This window comes from Nyctereutes procyonoides, unplaced genomic scaffold (genome assembly GCF_905146905.1).
Source record: "Nyctereutes procyonoides isolate TBG_1078 unplaced genomic scaffold, NYPRO_anot_genome, whole genome shotgun sequence".
Taxonomy (NCBI): domain Eukaryota; kingdom Metazoa; phylum Chordata; class Mammalia; order Carnivora; family Canidae; genus Nyctereutes; species Nyctereutes procyonoides.
The window spans coordinates 12799423-12817468 of record NW_026575030.1 but is presented as its reverse complement, the minus strand read 5'-3'; the positions used below and the strand labels follow the sequence as shown (position 1 = coordinate 12817468).

General features: G+C 42.5%; 1 protein-coding gene across 1 annotated transcript in view; it reads right to left on the bottom strand.

Moving 5' to 3' along the window:
• Positions 1–18046, bottom strand: part of CNTNAP5 (contactin associated protein family member 5) — a 798328-nt gene that overhangs the window by 341027 nt on the left and 439255 nt on the right. The window contains exons 9-10 of the mRNA XM_055316368.1: positions 14407–14556; positions 11431–11602 (exon numbers count right to left, since the gene is read on the bottom strand). Coding sequence (XP_055172343.1) covers positions 11431–11602; positions 14407–14556 — 322 coding nt within the window. The remainder of the gene's footprint in view (positions 1–11430; positions 11603–14406; positions 14557–18046) is intronic.

The following is an 18046-nucleotide window of genomic DNA, read 5'->3' as shown; positions in this document are numbered from 1 at the left end:
AAGCACCTCTACATTTAGGATAATTCTATCAAGAAAAGTTGTGTTACAAATTCACTATGATGTGGAGAATGAAGTGGTTGCAAATGGGAAATTTAATGCAGCCAAGAGCTCTTCCATAGGGTTTCTTCTCATGGGTCCCCATACGACCATGTAAAAAATGTGGATTCCAGGAAAAGACATCATGGCATCACAGCTTTTAGAACTGTGAGGATTTGCCCTGCTTTTTATCAACGCTTGCTCCCACTCTTCTCAGATGTCTCAGATGTTGAAGAATTATTTAACATCACTGGGAACAATAGTAATTTGTATTATCCTCCTTACTATTTGTTCAAGTACCTGCCAACCACATGTTCTCATCCCCTGCCACCACCCCCTGCCATGTGTGGATCTTCTCACAAGAACCCCAGAGTTGCAGCTTAGCATGAGTAAGCATGGTAATTGGAATGACCTTTAAAATGCATATGTTCCTGTCACTTTCAGATTCTTGGGCTTTACCAAACTGCCAGCTGAAATATCATCCCCACCTTTATACTGGGGTTCATTTTGGATGGGAAGATGTGGACTTGTGGCTTGTGTTTTTTTCTTTCTATTTTGCTAAGCATAGGGACAACCTATATAATACTAAAAATGAGCTACTAGAAAGGTAAAGGTGAATCCTTTAGCCATAGCAGGCAGGACAGCGTATGTGGGGGCCAGGGAGGATTAAGGAGATGTTACTATGCCTGGCAGGCAGAGGAATTCCCAGCACATTCATGTTTGAGGAAAATTTAAGGAATTTGCTTTCTGTTAAAAACCCAGTTAGAAAGAAAGCAGAACCTTTCCATTCCTTATAACCTTACCCTCACAGAAAATAGTGATTTCAGCAGAGGACCCACAGGCAGGGCATTGAGGACAGAATCACCAGTCAGAGGTTTGCAGGAGGCATTAGAAAGTGTAAACCTCTGAGAAAAGTCACTGATCCAGACTGTCAATGACCTCAGAACAGTTCTTTTGGCAGAGTCTAAAGACAAGGACACCTACATCTCCTCTTCCTGACACACGGCCCCCACCTCCTTAAAAACTAGCTTTCCTCTCAGGCTCTTCTAGCACCTGTGTATTCACTTCATGCCAATCATCATATTTGGAAGCACATATGATTACGTCCACGATTATTTGGTCAAGATCTGTGTCTCTCTGTGGAGCTTCTGTAGTCAGGGGTAATCTACTCTGTTTGTGACATAAATACAATCTCAGTTCCTACCCAGCACCTGGCCCAGCAGAGACGTTCCAAATACAAGATTTAAATGAATGAATGAATGAATGAAATATGCATGCATGCATGAATGAATGAACGAAATAGGCATGAATGACCCACAATTGTAATAAACAGACTCCTGATCTAAGAACACCAGGAAGACCACAGCAACTGTCTGTCTTGTACACCCTTGGATCTCCGGGGGAGGGCGGGGGGAAAAGGTGCCTGGCACATATACCCTATGAAAAGATTTGCTGAATCTGTGGGTACCAGAGAAATATTAGCAGAGCATGGACAGTCTCTCAGCAAGCAGGAACAAGAATACACCAGGACTCACTGGACAGGGTCATATTTTGTGTACTGTGTATGTAAATATCTGTGCAAATGGTGAAGCTGATGCATATGAATCTCACTTCAGAGTGGGAGGTTCTGTAATTCTCAACAAAATTATTTGGTCAGATCTATAAACCTGAAGCTGATTAATGCCATCTGGGATTATTTTAATATTGAAAGCAAGGATAGGCTCTTATCCAATTATTATAGTGGAAATTATGTTATTCAGCATGGATAAAAGCAGGTAGCAAGACGACAATGACATTTTTGTCATAATAAAGCTAATGGTGTTCTGGACACATGAGGTATTGCACGAGTCTAGAGACTATAAAGTTTTATATGTCCATATTGTCTTGCATAACTATCTGCTTTACATTTGTAATGCTTCCCTTTGCATTTTCCAGGTGTTGAGATAATCTCCCGCTCCGTCCCCAGTATATCCCAATGTTAGGAGAGAAAGACCCTAGTAAATCATGTTGAAGCAATCTGTTGACGATGAAGCTAAACCTGGAGGGAAGATTTCAAATCTGTAACTTGAACCAAGAGAAACCATTAATCACTTGTCCAAAAAAATAAAATGGGTTATGTATGTAGGTAGATTATTCAGAAGAGTGTCATCTTTTTCTGCCTGTATATGGGTTTTCTAAAATCTGGCCCGCTGAGATACATACAGACCCATCCATTTCTGTCTCCCTTGCTTTTAACTTTAAGAACTTTTATTTTCCTCCTCTCAGTCAATCCTTACCACAAGTCCAAGAGGTAGGCAGTAATAATATCGCATGGCTCTCATCAACCCCCTGGAGTGACAAAATTCACCCGTTGTCCCCGTTTGACCATAGAGGGAGCTGGGATATGCAGAGATTCAGTGACTGGTTGTGTCCAAAGGTAGGTTTAATGTAAACAGCAGAGGCTTTATCCCCTTGAAAGCCTGAGTTTGATTGTGTCCTGAGGTAAATTCTTGAATTTAGGTGAAAGTGGGTTTCCTTATCTGCTGCCCAGAGAAGCCAATGTTCCCTTTGTGGAGAGGTTACAGCAATAGTGTATCATCATGCCGACCATGCATGTTAGGTAGGCAGTGGGAGTGGAGGGGGGGTGGTGAAACGCAGCACTCAGAATTCCGGGTCACAGTAAAACCCAGGAGACCAGATTCGAGTTCCCAGAACTTCCTGTGAGATATCTTAATGCAAGATAAAAATAGCAGACAACTGATTTTAAATTTAGAAACAGGTGAGGACATTTTATCGCAGGTCAGATCTGCTTTTTCCCCAACTAAAAACATATTAAGCTCCTTTTCTCTTCCAACTGTGCCCCTAAACAGTGCTTACAATGAGCCCCAATGCAAGCTTTTAGACTAGGGGAAAAGAGTGTTAAAGGTGACAGAGGCTTTGCCGCAGCAGCCCAGTGAGTGGACATCAGTGTAAATGAGGAAAAAGACTGAATGTGACATTGGCCACATAGAAAGGCACACTCTTCGGAGAATGAGAGAAACAGATGGAAGGCCTTTATCAGGGTGCCGGGTGAGGCTTAGTGAGGTAATGAATGTGTGGAGGGAGCAAGAAAAATCTCTGCGTTCTTATTAATTTAGAAATGTTTTCTGCACAGTTAAATATAAGCACTGCCTGCCAGAAGTGACTTAAGAATTTAAAATAGCCTCTTTTTTTCCATGTTTTGATACAGATCAAAAGTTTTCCTTGGTTTCTATGTCATCTAAAACATCTGAGTTTCTTAGCCAGTATGTCTCAGGAAAGATGCCCCAAGCCCCTCCTAACTTGGAAAGACATCTTCTTACTGCTACTGAAGGTGCACACCTCACCTCAACCTCATAACTAATAGCTCCTAGAATGAATCCTTCCTCCCCAGAAGCACTTGGGATCATACACCCAGCTCGTTGCTCTGGCTTTGTTTTCTACATCAATATTTCAGAGTACTGAGCTGGTGAGGAAAAAGTCAGTCTCACCATGTTCTGATGGGACAGGAGGAAGTACCACTGCTGGGTTTGTTGGCACTCTGTGTTTTCCACTAATCAAAGGCATCCTGGTGCCTTTCCATACGCACAGGTAGAGAAGTGCCATTTCATCAAGATAATGATCCACTTTTCTTGTAAAAACAAGGACTGAGAGAGATGAGGTTGGTAACAGAACACAGATGCACTCGTTCAAGGTCACATATTCAAATCAAAGCCAGGTTCCATATTCCTCCAGTATCCCTCTACCCTCTGACTTTCAAAGAAGTATAAGAAAGGTGGTGGGGAGAGTAACCCTCCTTTAATAAGCGGGTGAGTAAATCAGTTATTTTTTAGATGGAAGGCACTTAACAAATCCACTCATATCTACCTCCTCAAGACAGTCATTCTGAGTTCTGAGGCTTCTCCATTGCCTTACCAGCCCAAAGAAATAGAGGCGGAGGCTTTCGTGCACGTGCCACTGCACTTGTCACAAGGTGGTGACAGTGAGCTGCTAGAAGGAGGACCCCTCAGACATCTGAGGTGGGCCAGCCATTGCAGACCATGTCCCTTCTCTTCCTGTAGTAATACAACCCCCTTCATGATTAGGACATAAGGTGAAAGTACATCATTTTGTACTTTGCAGTCCTGCTGAAGAATGTAGGATGCCTCCTAGCTATGAAGGTACCAGTGGCTGAGTGCAAGGACAGGCCAGATCTCTTCAACCAGACTCCTTGGTGAGCAGTCAGCCTCTGCCATGTGCTGGCTGTGTGACCGTGGACTAGTTACTTAATGCCAATGTGTCTCAATCCTCTTCTGTACAACAGAGTTAATAAGATGACCCACTCCGTAGGGGTAGTGTGAGGATATATATCATATATACAAAACACTTATAAAATGTCCTGACGCACAGTCAGCATTTTTTAGGATTAGCTATTAATATGGCCTGTTATTTAGATTTTAAACTGTTTTGTTTGCTTCAAGTTCCCTATGGCCTTGACTTTAAGTTCTCTTTTTACCCCTTGATGTCACTGCAGCTTTTCCCACGCAGGTAAACAAACATCCAGCATCTCACCTATTCTCAGATCCAGCATCATGCACTCCACCCCACCTGAAACAGCCCTACCTGACCTCCCTCAACCCAGCCCATGCATCAAGTTCTGGAAATCTTATTTCCTCCGTGATATCCCCTTGACTTGCTCTGGATACCAGAACACATCATTCCTCTTTCTCTGCCCTTTGGGCAATAGGCCCTCTGCCTCTCTATGGATTGAAGAATCAGCAAAATCTGGATTTGAGTCCAGGTTCCACCAAATACTAAAAACGTGACCTCAGGCAGCTTACTGAACCTTCCTAATTAGGGGCGATTTTATCCCTAAAATCACTTTAATGGAGCAACCCCATTGTTCTCAAATCTGAATGTGCATCAGAATCACCTGGGGAGTGGGGGCACTTGTTCAAACTCAGGTTGCTCACTCCCCTCAGTTTCTGATCTAGAAGGTATGGGTTGAGGCCTGAGACTATGCATTCTAACAAGTTGCCAAGTGCTGCTGGTGCTGCTGGTCTAGGAGTCTCACTTTGACAACCACTCTGTGGCTTGCAAGATGGCAAAGAGAATTAAATGAAATCATATTTAGAGAATGTTTGCACAGTGACTATTACATAAACTCTGACCTTTTCTTTTCCTTCATGAAATCGACTAAAATGATAAATAAAAACAGCAGAAGTGCTCTTGTTTTGATGTTGGCTCCATCCCATGAGTTAAAGGAGAACACCATATTGTAGCATTTCTCACTTTAGAGTTAGAAGCTCAGATTGTGTAGGCATTGGCCTTACAATGGCTTTTCTGGCACCCAGCGGAAAGGCTTTCAATTTTAGAGAAGAACTAAAACATATGCATTACCAGGCAATGTAATCTTTTTATATAGCCTACTGTTTTTAACAGACTCCCACACACAGAGTGGGGCTTTAGCATAAGTCTGTTTATGGGAGGTCATCCAAAATAATGCTTCTCCACTCTCAGTGTTTACAACACTCCAAACTCTGAACCAAAAAGGTAAGAATCTTGACCGGAGAGTTTAGCAGATGCTTTTCTTAAACCAATGTGTGCTGGGGAAAAAGGAAGTGGTTATAGAGTGAGAAGCTACATTTCATACTTATTTGGCTGCAAGACATTTAAAACAGTGTTTCACGTGTGATTCACTCATTGGAACAAGCAAATTGTTTCATTTTTAAAAGGGTCAATGCAAAAAAGTCCCCACAGGATGCAATAGCAAAGACCTAGACTTCTCTATGTGGCTTTGCTACACTCGGCTAGACTTCCATTAACTTCTACGCAAAATCAGAGCTGGATGATCTCCAAGGATGTTCCTCAATACCACAATTCTGGGAGGAAGGGAGGCAGGAAATGGGACATGTGACCACAGAGACACTTTGCTAGGTATCAGAAGACTAGATGAAGTCAGTCTCTATGAATCTTCATAAAGGTTTGGAGCAATATGTTTTGGTGGGTGGAGTCACTCTCATTAGAATGTCACTACCACCACCCAAGGCTTAGGGAGAGGAAGAAAAATGGGACAAGGACTGTCAGCAGGGCCAGCAAGCCCACTGTCCCCCAGAGAATACAAAGACAAGTTACGTTTGTTAGTAACTGCAGCCACTCTAAGACCCACACTCTCACCACACCAAAATATCCCTTTGTTCAGGGGCTACTAAGGATCCAACTGTTTTCATTTATATTCCCAAAAGTTTTATTTATAATGGGAAGCCAGGGAGAAGCTGAGTGATAAAACAGAGAAGTCTAGAGGGAGATGGAATTCAATTGTGCCCCTCCCCCCGTAGTGTCCCATGGACTGATTTCAACATCCCTTTGGAGATGAACATTGAGACAGACCTGCCGGGACTCATCAGAGACCCCATGAGATTTTTCTCAGAAGGACAGCTGCTTGGGGGCCCAGTAGGTGCAGGCAGCCATCCCTCTCTCCCACATCTATACCACGTTTGTAGAGAATCTACACAATCCCACCACCTCCAGGATCAGAGGCTTTAGGCCAGTAATTCTCAAAGACTGCTCCCTGGACCAGCCTACCAGTACTCTAGGGATTTGTTAGAAATGCAAATTCCTTGGCCCATCAAAGTAAAATCAGAAACTCTAGGGGTAGGGTCCAGTAATTTGGGTTTTAAGAAGAACCTCCCATTGATTCTGACATAAACATGCTGGAATTCACCTGCAAAATGTATTGATGCATGCACTTCCGGGTTTATGTAAATTCAGTGTCTGCAGGTGCATGAACCAGGAAATAAAGGCTGCCTTAAATTTTGTGTCCTTAGCATATTGACCACATGTTTTCCTTATCCTATCCAGGCCCTGAGGGGGAATCCAAAGACTGCAACCTTGGCACCCAAATTGATGGGTACTTTCCTAATGCATGGTTGACGGTGGCCCAGAGGAGCAGCTCCTCTGAACAAGTGGGAATCAAAGCACCAAGTCCAAGTCAGTGAGAAGACTGATTTGAGGGCACATGTGAGGTATATTTATGGGGATTCACCCCAGAAGCTATAGGGATCACTTGGCCATGGTGGGCTGGAAGAACTTCAGAGGATGACCTGAGTTCTCTCCTCTTCCCATGCATCTAGAGAGCTAGCAAACCTTTGGCCATGGGAATTAACATGGAGACTATTTACTGAGTATATACTGTTTACTAGACATGGAGCTGAGCACCTGATTTCTCATACTGTCTCATTTGACTCTCATTGAAAGGTAGGTTTTATCATTTTTATGATCTTGATTTTGCAAAAGAAGAAACAGAAGCAAAAATGTTGAATAATATGTGCTGATAAACTGTAGCCTGGGAATTAAACACATTCTATCACCTCTCAAACTTGCTGCCACCTGCACGGAGATTAATGAATTCTCCTCGGTGTAACTTCCACTTGCCCCCATCTCAGACAGTGTCTCTGTTTGCTCTTCCAAGTTTGGCTTCACGCCTTGGATCCTGCCTCCCAATCAAACTTGTAGACACATTTGGTGATTTGTTTCTTCTGCTCTGGACATTGGACTCAGCGGGACTGGGCATGGCTCCTCCAATGGACTTGGTAGATCTTTCAACAAAAATCCCAGGGAAAGGTACTTCTTGACCTGGACCACCAGGACTTACTTCACTCAGACCCTGCCTGACAATGCGCATCACTCTGACTGTCCCCTTTCTAAATGAAATTTCATTCGGCACCTAATGTTTACAAATAATTTAACATGCTTATTATCACTGAAAAACCTAATTACGCAAAAGATGGGGTGGCTTGTTTAGGAGCCACAGACACACAGTGACTGCCACGTCCAGGCCAGTGCCTGCCGAGTGGAAGTACAGGGAGAGAACACTGGCAGGGTTCAACTCTGAACCACAACTTCAATCCTGTGACCATGGAAAAATTGACATATGTCTTCAGGTCTTAGTTTACCTCTTTAAAAATGGGGATAATGATGCCCTTGCACTGCCAGGGCTTCTGCAGTTCTTACCACTTCTTAATGCTACCCAAGTATATCTATATAGGGTTGCCTGACTCCTTCATTCAATGTCTATGAGGTTGAGTCCCTGCGGGTACGATAGAGTTGTTCATGGAATGCAGCATTTATTGAGGGGGACTTTGCTCTATGTAGTTTAGAATATCATGTCTTGCCTACTTTAAGTCCAAGAGGGTTGCAAGAGGTAAGTGTAGATCTCAAAGAACAGGAGGTGTGGGATGTGGAAAATGTGAGGTTGAAGATTCAGCTCACAGAGGAGGGATAGTAGATGAAAGGCTATTGTAAATGTGTGAGGTCTGCTGGGAGTGCTCCATTCTGATCCCAAATGTGATTCCTACAAGGATGCTCTACCTCTTCCTCCTAACTCATCACTGGACTGCCAGGCACCCGGCAGTTCTATAGATCAAGCCTCCTAAAGCCAGCACTCTTGGCTGCCAGACTGGGGCCAGGCCAATTACTCTACCTCTTTTCTTCCCTGAGACTAGAAGACTTACTAATTTGCCCTCATCAAAATTCAAACTGTTTAGGTTCCTTAATCCTTGAGAAGGGACCCTCCCTGCTGTTGCCAGCATTGTCTCATGGCCAGCTTGTGAATTTGCTCAGGCTGGGCAGCAAAGGTGACATCCCAAAGGCAAACTGCTAAAGGGACCCCCACTAGAGGAAGCTTTTCAAATTTTGGCCTCTTCTGTGAATGCTACCTTGGCTCTTCCACAGTTACTGGAACTGAGAACCCAAGGGACAATGAGAGGGCAGAGTATCTCTAGAAGCCAGGTGGGCTCACTCTGAGGGAGGAGAGGGAGGTTGGGGCAGGCAATCACAGAGAAGCCGGGAAGGAGGCCTGGGTCTCTACAGCCCAAGAGGAAGGGACAGAGAATTGAGTCTGGGAGAAAAGAGACACTTAGGCCGGATCAAAGGCTGTTCTTCTTGGACTTTCCAGAATGGAACACAGTTAAAAACAAAACAGAACAAAACAAAACAAAACAAAACAAAACAAAAACAGAGCCAAGAAAATACACACACAGCCAGATTTCTCTACCCCAACCTCTTCCACCACACCACACCCCACCCCTAAATGGCAAGCAGGTAGACAATGTCTAGAGGTAGACAAAGACTTCGCATTTGCCCTTAAATCAGTTTCAGTTGACCAACACATTAAAAATAAAGCACACAACTTAGCTTTTCTAACTCCTGCCCCTCTCCAACAAATGTTAAATATAAGTTCAAGAAACAACTAATCAAGCAAAGCCTTTTACCACAGTATCCCCTTCTGTTAGAGGCACTGTCTGGTAAATCAAGAAAAACGTACCATTTACTCACTAAACTAAACACAATCCCTTATTATATAATTAACCAAAACACAATTGTATGTAATACAATTATACAGACTACAATTACACAAAAGTAATGATGCAGTATAGATGGCAATGACTTTCATGTAATCGAAAATAATGAGAGCGTCCTTGATTAGAAATTAAGGTATCATAAGAGATCCCTGCTGATAAATGTTCCCTCTATTGATCTCCACTTTGCAAAAGGCTCTGCTGGCTGATGAAGCTGGATGCTTCCCTCTCGTTGTTAATAAAGACTATAGGGGTGGCAACCATTCTGTGTAGTATCTTTTATTCTGAGGTCTCTAAACTAACACATCTTAATGAAGCACACATTTTATTACCCACTTTTCCAGCTGGTCAAATAGAAAAAAAAGGCAGAAGAGGCAGGAAGTCTGTGTGATTTGTTGAGGATCCCATGTGTAGTGGTATTAACAAAGAAACATGCACATAAAGCTCCATCAAATTATATTGGTCATTCTGAGCATCAGAGGACACAACCTGCATAGCTGATTTCTGTGCTGCTCAGAAGAGGCACCTGCTACTTCTCATCATTGCTCCCTGGGACAGAGGCAGTTACCTTCCCATCTCTGGGCTGGTTCTCTTTGATTCATCCTTTTCAATTTTTCCTGAGTATTCCATCTAAGAAGCAAGTCTCATACCTTCCTTCCTGATTCTCACCTAGCACAGGAGTCAGCATTCCACAAACAAACAAATTTCTTCATAGTTACTTTTGGCCCCCATCTCTAGCCACATTCACACCATGTAGGTCACTGTGGTGGAGTGATGTACCCAACTCTATCAAGTTATATTTTATTGACTCTAAGACACTATTCACTGCAAGACATACCATTATTTTATATGCCACTGAGAAAGAAATGTTGCCAATCGAAAAATGATGCACCGTTGATTGCAAAATGTGTCCGAATATTAGAGATTTTAAAATGAAAAATATGCACCTCAAATCGACAAAATACTTGCCAGCCATGATTTCTTCTATTTCTATGCCATTTCCCATGCTGCACCCTGAAAATCCATCCTACCTGAGCACCCCTCACCATTCCTCAGCTAAGTCTTGCTTGTCCTTTAAAATCCAGCTCAGCACCACTTCTTAAAAACCTTCTCGACCTCATTCTCCCTAAGGCCAGATGGAGTTGTGGCTACCATAAGTCCCACAGATAAGGGTGAACTTCTTGGGTGTTTATTGTACTTTATTGTAATGGTTAATTTATTCCCTGATGAGACATGAGCAGAGACCCTGTATCACCAACACACAGGCAAACATGTAACATATAATATTCACCCACTTGATAGATGATATTTTGATGGGGATGAGTATAATTGTGAGAATAAAGGAAGTAAGTGCTAGAGATAAAACATGAAGATCATGATAAACCTGGCTGAAAAATCAGAATTGATCCTCTTTAATTTTCTGCAGCATGTCTTTGATCCTAGAAACTTTAAATATAAAAGGAGTCAGAGCCCAGAAGAAATAGAGAAACTGAGTTTCTGCTAGATTTGTGGGCTGCAGAGTGTAAGTGCTGATTCTCTCTGTCTGCAGCCTGGTCTCTTCTGGGCCAAAGAAGCAATAGGTTAGGGATAGCAAAAGCAAAGGCCAGCTGCCCCAGGAGTTACTGCACCACTGGCAGCACCTGAACCTCTCTTCTAGACCTTGAGAGCCTAATGCTCATCTGCCCCCATTAGAAAGGCTCACTACAGTAAAGAACAAAATGGTTTAAGAGAGAAGTAATCCCTCCCTCCTTTATGCTTTACTCTTAACTTCAAAGTAATCAAATGTTGTTTACGCATAAAATTTTAATCCTGTCACAAATTTGTATTTTGATTTAATTTGCATATCCCATTTACTGCAAGTCAACATGAAGAGAGACTCAACTAATTTAAACCATTTTTCTCTGGGCCTGAAATCCTTTCAGAAATATTTTCCATTAGGCGACTCAATTATGTCTAATGTGGCTAATGTCAGTGGATTAGAATTTTGCTTAAAGAAACTCATATTTAGAACAGTGAGAATGGGAAGGGGGTGGGAGAACAGAGAAGAGACAATAATTACCTGTCTTTGATGCTACACAGATCAATGTGTAAATCACTAAAATTCCCCAGGGAACCTTGCTGAACTGAAATGAGGTCCTTGGGCTGGTTATCAATAAAGATGAGCCTCATGCAGCCTTGGAAAGCCTTAATGGGATTTAAACATTGGGAATCGGTGAGATTGTCGGGGCACCCTGTGGGACAGAGAAAAAAAAAATGAAGAAGAATACTGAAATGATCAGTCATTGCTTTGGCAACCTATTGATGGAGGACCTGGAGGTCTAATTATTCTGGGGCATTTTCATTCACAGCAGTGCATGCATTTTTGTTGTAAATCCTAGCATTCTCACAGAAGGGACAGAATTGGTACAAAACGGGGTGTCCTCAATCGCTGTACAGAACAAAAAACAAAATGTGTTAAAGGGAATACCAATACTACAGCATTTATCTCATTCCTATTTCTTTTTGCCTGTTGGTAAGCTATCCACCATTCCACCGCGTGGTATACTTCACTCATCCCAAGGAGGCAACATATTATAACTACTTGGGAATTTTCCTTCTGTCTTGAAACACATTCTAGATGCACAATTCAATTCTGAATTACACTTTCAAAGGAAATTATGCTTTGGGTAAGAATGGTGGCAGAGTAATTGTCTGGCTAATTGTTAGCATTAACAGGCTTAGTTCCTGAAAAAGGTACACATAGGAATGTAACTGGAATTTTGAAGAGTTGCGCAAAGCAAACGGCACCAAAGGACGCCGACGCCAAAGGAACTAGGTGTTTAAATGCACATAGTTATAGGGCTATAATAGCACACGTGAAAGGTTAACACCATGCCTTTTTAAAGAGTGTTCTTTAAAGAAAACTACATTACACTAATTTAGCATAGCTTGCATCCAGGGCATATCTACTTCTCATTAAGACAGGTACAGAGCAACATAGGTATATGAGTGCTTGTGCTCTTTATAAACTCCATCCCAATGGTTTTAATAGGTTCGGAGCATATGGGAATGCAAGCTTGAAGACATGGCAATAACCCATAAATAATTGGGAATTATTTCAGCCATTCCTAATAGACAGTCACTGCTGGGCTGAAGCCCGGCAGCTGGTTAACAGCTCACAGGCACACTATAAAATGAAGAGAGATGCTACAAGTTCTAATTGAAGCTGTAGAGAGAATTTATGTAAGTTGACTATTATTACTCAAACTCATTTTTCACCTTCCTTAAGTTTATAGTCTACATGTGGGTCGCTTCTTTAAATACTGTTTAAATCACAGATAAATCTTCACCTTCTAAACCCAGTGCCCCCTTAACTTGGGGAAGGCAGACATTTTCCCTTTGAAGCATTGCAGATGCCTTCATTATTGAACACTGTTTTCCCCAGAAACAAGTATAAGAATGTTTCTCTCTCTTTGTTGGTGAACATTGCATATGATGCCAAAAATTATGCACTCTGTGACATGGATCTCTGGGACCCCCGAAACTCTTCTTCTGCATCCTTTATGATACATTTGCTAGATGTCCCAACCTAGTGGGTTGTAGAGAACACAGACTTGGGGGTGAATCCCAGTTCTAATATTTAAATAAATTATATTACCTTAGTAAACACCAGTCTTATTTTATCTGTGAAATGAGCTAAATTTGCCTATCTCCCAAAGTTGCTACATGAACTAAATGAGGTAAGACCATTTGCAGTGAATGGAAGTGCTCCCTTCTTGGAGGAATCATTGTCCTTGCAGACATGGAGAAGACTTAGAATGAAGGACAGAGACCCTTCCTGGGGCCTTAAAAATCACACCACAAAAATATTGCTCTATGCTGATTCTCTTCCAGGATGCCCCAATACATATGCTGCACCTATACAAAGCTCATTTTGTATTTCAAAGCTTAACCACATGTCATGACATGAGAGAGGTGATTTGTAAATTCCATTTGAGAGACTGTACTTCGTAATTTTACACAATACTTCCTTTCAGTTTCCTAATGGAAAAAGAAATAGCAACCAGAGGACAGGGGCAGCCCATGCCCATATTTGCAAAAGTCAAAGCCAGTTTGTCCATTCTGTGCCCTGTTGGAAGCCCTGGGCTATACACTTAAACGCTGACCTTACTCAAGTTTTCCAACAATTTGGCTTTGCTTCCCCATGTCCTAGATAAGGAAGTTCAAGGACTTGCTTAAATTAAGGAAGTTCAGTGTCTTGCTCAAGGTACACAGTAATTGAGATTACTCTCCAGAGACTGTTTCTCTAATGCAAACAGATGACTAGGAAATTAGATACTATATTTTTTAATGAAATAAATGCCTTGAAAGAAGTAAATATAAATGCACATACATCCATAAAAAGGTAGTGAATTCCTAATCACATATTTTTCATCTGTTCTAGTTTGCCCTGTGTTTTCATCATAGGGAAGTTCCCTGGGATTCACCTAGCGATGGAGAGAGCTAGTTCTGTACTGTCTGCTCCATGTGGAGGTACAAGTTCATGGACCTTCACCATTTTTAGAGCCCCATTCCATGAGCATGGCCTGCAGGGATGCCAGGAAGGAATGAACAGATAGGGATTCAGGCAGCAAAGGAGCAAAGGAATAGCCTAGAAAGTTGAACATGCTGGTTGTGCCTTCCCACCTGGATTTTTCCTTTTGCACATACTGCTGACTGTTAGTACACATTCTCTAAGTTTTCAGCTGACTTTCTCCTTCCCAATGTGATCACAGAGCTTGGCATGACTACAAAAATCTCCTTTGGACATGTTATGTAACACTGGCTCTTATAGCTAGTTTTTTTTTTTTTCTTCTTCTTAACTGACCTAGATAGTTTATATTTGCACAGATGTTAGAGAGTTGGCTTCTCATTATTTTGTTTTTGGGAGTGGGTACCTATGAGTGTGTGTGAGACAGACAGTATAGTCAAATTGACAAAAAAGAATCATCAGGGAGAAATAATTGTTCACTGCATTCTCCCTCCCTCTTTTATTTTCAAAATCTAAGGAATTTACCTCCAAAGTAGTAGCTATTTCCAGAATAGATCTGTACACGGGTAGTATCCTGGGCCGGGGATGCTGCATCATTATCCAGAGAGAGAGTGATGCGGTCCCTTCTGGCATTGATGCTAACTGAATGCCACAAGCCATCATTCAAGCTGCTGCCTGCAAAAGAAACAGGAAAGGCAAGCATAGGGATGATTGATTGGGGAGGTCTGGAGCAAGTGGGGCTCATCCTCTTCACTTACTGCGTTCCTGTGCATCCTCAGTATGCTCCCCATGTCTCCTTGTGCTTAAACCAAACCCCCAGTGTCTCCACAAATTTCACCTTTCTTTCTCTGTTTACCACTTTAATTCTATTATTTTCAAAGTGGCTGAACCACATCTAATATGTTTGGTTTCAAAACAAAAGGGCAAAACACAAATTTGTATACTACAACCAAAGGCATGGCTAAATGAATTGACCTTTTGATAGAAATGCAGAGTAAAAGGTTGAAAGAGAAAATCTCAAAATGCCCATAGAGATTTCATCCCTGGGTGGTGGGGTTATAGGAGATTTTAGTTTTCTCACAGTTTTCCACAAAGGCCTTATCTGCCTTTTTCAGTAAAAAGTCAAAAATAGATCTGAAGCATGGTAAATTCTAATGATGTGCCAGGCAGAGGCAGTGTCCTGTCAGAGAAGTAACAGACTATTTCAATCCCAACATTTGTCCTTAACTAATTAGGCGACACTGGCTGAGTTATCCAGTGAGAATTTCCCTGAACTCTGGCTTTATCATCTGCAAAGATCATAATTCGTAGTTTGTGTTATCATTCAAAGGATCAATTGAGATGTGGTAGGGAAGTTTCAAGGACAGTTGCAGGCATGGTAGGTGTTGATTACAAGTTAATTCCTCTCTTGTTCTCATGCCCCAAATGTCTTTTGTGCACACGACCGTGCTGGCCTATCTGACTGAGAATCTGATTTGGGAATTAGTCATGAATATTGGAACTATTTCCTTCTACAAAATATATCATCTATTAAGGTTGTTGGTGCCAAGTACTTGCTGAAGGAAACATAATCTTATTCACCAATCTGGTCCCAAAGATGTGTCTGTGACAAAAGCACACCACCATGCATGTCTTCCCTCAACAGACATTTATTGTGCCTTGCTAGGTGTTGAGTGGCCTTCTTACTCTTATTGCTCAGTTTTTCCCCTGCAAAATGAGGGAAATGATTGTACTTATACACCATTGTGAGAATTATACAGTAGTTACTACAGGAGCACATCTAGCACAGTTCATGTCACATCATAAGTAGACAATGATGTTAGCTAAAACAAATGGTCAGAATAGCAACTGCAAAATGGTCCCTCATATCTGGAAGTGTGGAGAGAAACAGCACATGGTGTCTATAGTCCATCACTAAATAGAAGAGAAATATGTAAGAAGGATTCAAATACTGTCCTTTGAGTTCAGGGTAGTGGGATACACAAACAAGCAAGCAAAGAGCAACACTTGCAATTTTGGGTGCAGAGAAGAAGGCAAGCCTAAGTAATGGCATGTGAGGGTGCCAAAAAGGCTTCACAACTGAGATAGTGACAGTTCAGGGAAGTTCTGAAAAATGCACAAGAGCTCTCTATTCATAAAGCAAGAGTCCAAGAGACAGCCTATACAAAAAAAAAAAAAAAAAAAAAGCGAAGGTCTGGAATGAGAAGCAGGGGAAAACAACAGGAAGGCAAATGAGAAAGGAATCAATCATCCAGGGGCTTGGCATGCCAAACTAAGGAATGGGTTTCCACAATTTTCTCGGATAAATGATTCTGAAGAGTTCTTTGTTCAAGCCATTCCATCAGAATCTTTGAGGATGACACCCTAGGCATCTGAATTTTTTAAAAGCTCCTTGGGTGATTCTAATGTATAGTCAAGAATGAAAATCATTGCTTTGGAACAAAGGGAACCCATGAGGAGTCCTTAGCCTGGGGAAGACCTGGCTGGAGATACTCATCCAAAGACTCTGGTGGCAGAGGACAGCTGGGAGGAATCAGGGCTGGAAGCAGAACTGATGGAGTCTACTTTTTGTGCTGGCCCCAGGGGACAGAATGATGAGAATCTCAGCCAAAGTAGCAGCAGTGAAAATGGAGAGCAAGGGATGGATTAAGAGCTATTTCTGGAGGTAGAAGGGATAAGACTTAGTAGAGCCTACAGGAGCAGTCCCTAAGAAACCAGCTGGGAAGCAAGCCCTGAAAATCAGAGCAGAGGTCTGCAGGGCTCTTCAGAACAGCTACTGAAGAGCTTGTGCCCCTGAGCTCTCAGATGGTTGGAGAAGCTGCCCAAGGAGAAGCACAGCACCAGGCAGGGGCCCAGCTGCATTGCACCAGGGCAGCTGTGCCCCATCTGCTCACAATAAGCCAGATGTAAGGGACCCTCCTGCATTTCCAGCTAGCTCCCTAGCAGTCTTCACTGCAGCCCTGAACATCTGCTAGGGGTGAACCCAGGGGCGGCTCAACCTGGCGGCCTTACTTCCTCCCAAAAGCCAGAGTCTGGGTCCTAACCACAGGGTCTCTGCTAATGAGGTAGAGGCTCTGTCAGATGTTTCCTGGTGATGAACATTTGACTTCTGGCAGGGGCATTTGGGGGTCATACCCAGCTGTATTTCTTTACTTCTTTTTACCCTTATTTGCATACTGATTGAAATGCATTTGCATAACATAGGAGACTGCATCTGCAGACAATCTATAGACTGTTTAAACTGGAAAGGAGTCAGTAACTAATTCAGTTTAGAGGATGTAAATAGCCCCCAAGGGCCCAGTGCCCTGCTAAGCATCAGGATACAATAAGAAAGAAGCCACAGACAGAGATCAAGGGGAGTGTCCTACCTAATCAGAGATACATCCTCTAGTCATTTTACAAACGAAGATGGCCTAAAAGAATAAGTCTGACCCCCCTGAGTGGTAGGGCAAGAGCACTGGCCTTTGAAATCTGAGTCTGGGTCTCCCCCCCCCCCCCCGCCCACCCCAGTTCTCAGATCACTATCCTTGTCACTCCCTTTAACATCAATTGCTTAGTTGGTTGTTTTCTTTTTCCTTTTTTCATTTTTCCTTCCTTTTTTTTTTTTTTTTCTTCCCTTTTTACTCTGCTTTTCTTTTTGGTTTGATCTTTTTGATCTTTTCCTCCAGGGTCCTGAGTCCCTGCAGGGGAGCCTGTGTGAAGTCTTCACTCTTCTGAAGAAAATTATTGGGGCAGTAGTTCCCCATGCTGACCACACAAAGGGCACCTGGGGAGCTTCTGAAAAGACAGGTCCCTGGGCCCCACACCAGGTTAATTAAGGCAGGCTTCAGGGGTGGCCCCCAGGCCTTGGAAGTTTCAAAGATCCCCAGAGTCAGTTGTGCAGCCTGGGCTAAGAACTACACCATTTGAGGATTCCAGAGAGGGAGAAAAGAAGCTGGGAAAGAAAAAGCTGGTTTTAGAGAGGGGCTGAGCTGGGAACAAATTCCAAGGCAAGCAAAGTGATATGTTTCCTTCTAAAAATCTGCTTTCTGCCTTGGTCCTACTTCATCCTGTTAATAACTATAATATATATAACACTGCTAGGGGTCCTTCAAGGTTTAGTTTCTAAGAATTCTTTTTTAAAAGGTACAGGTTTAAGTGCTATTAATTATACATAAATTAGGGA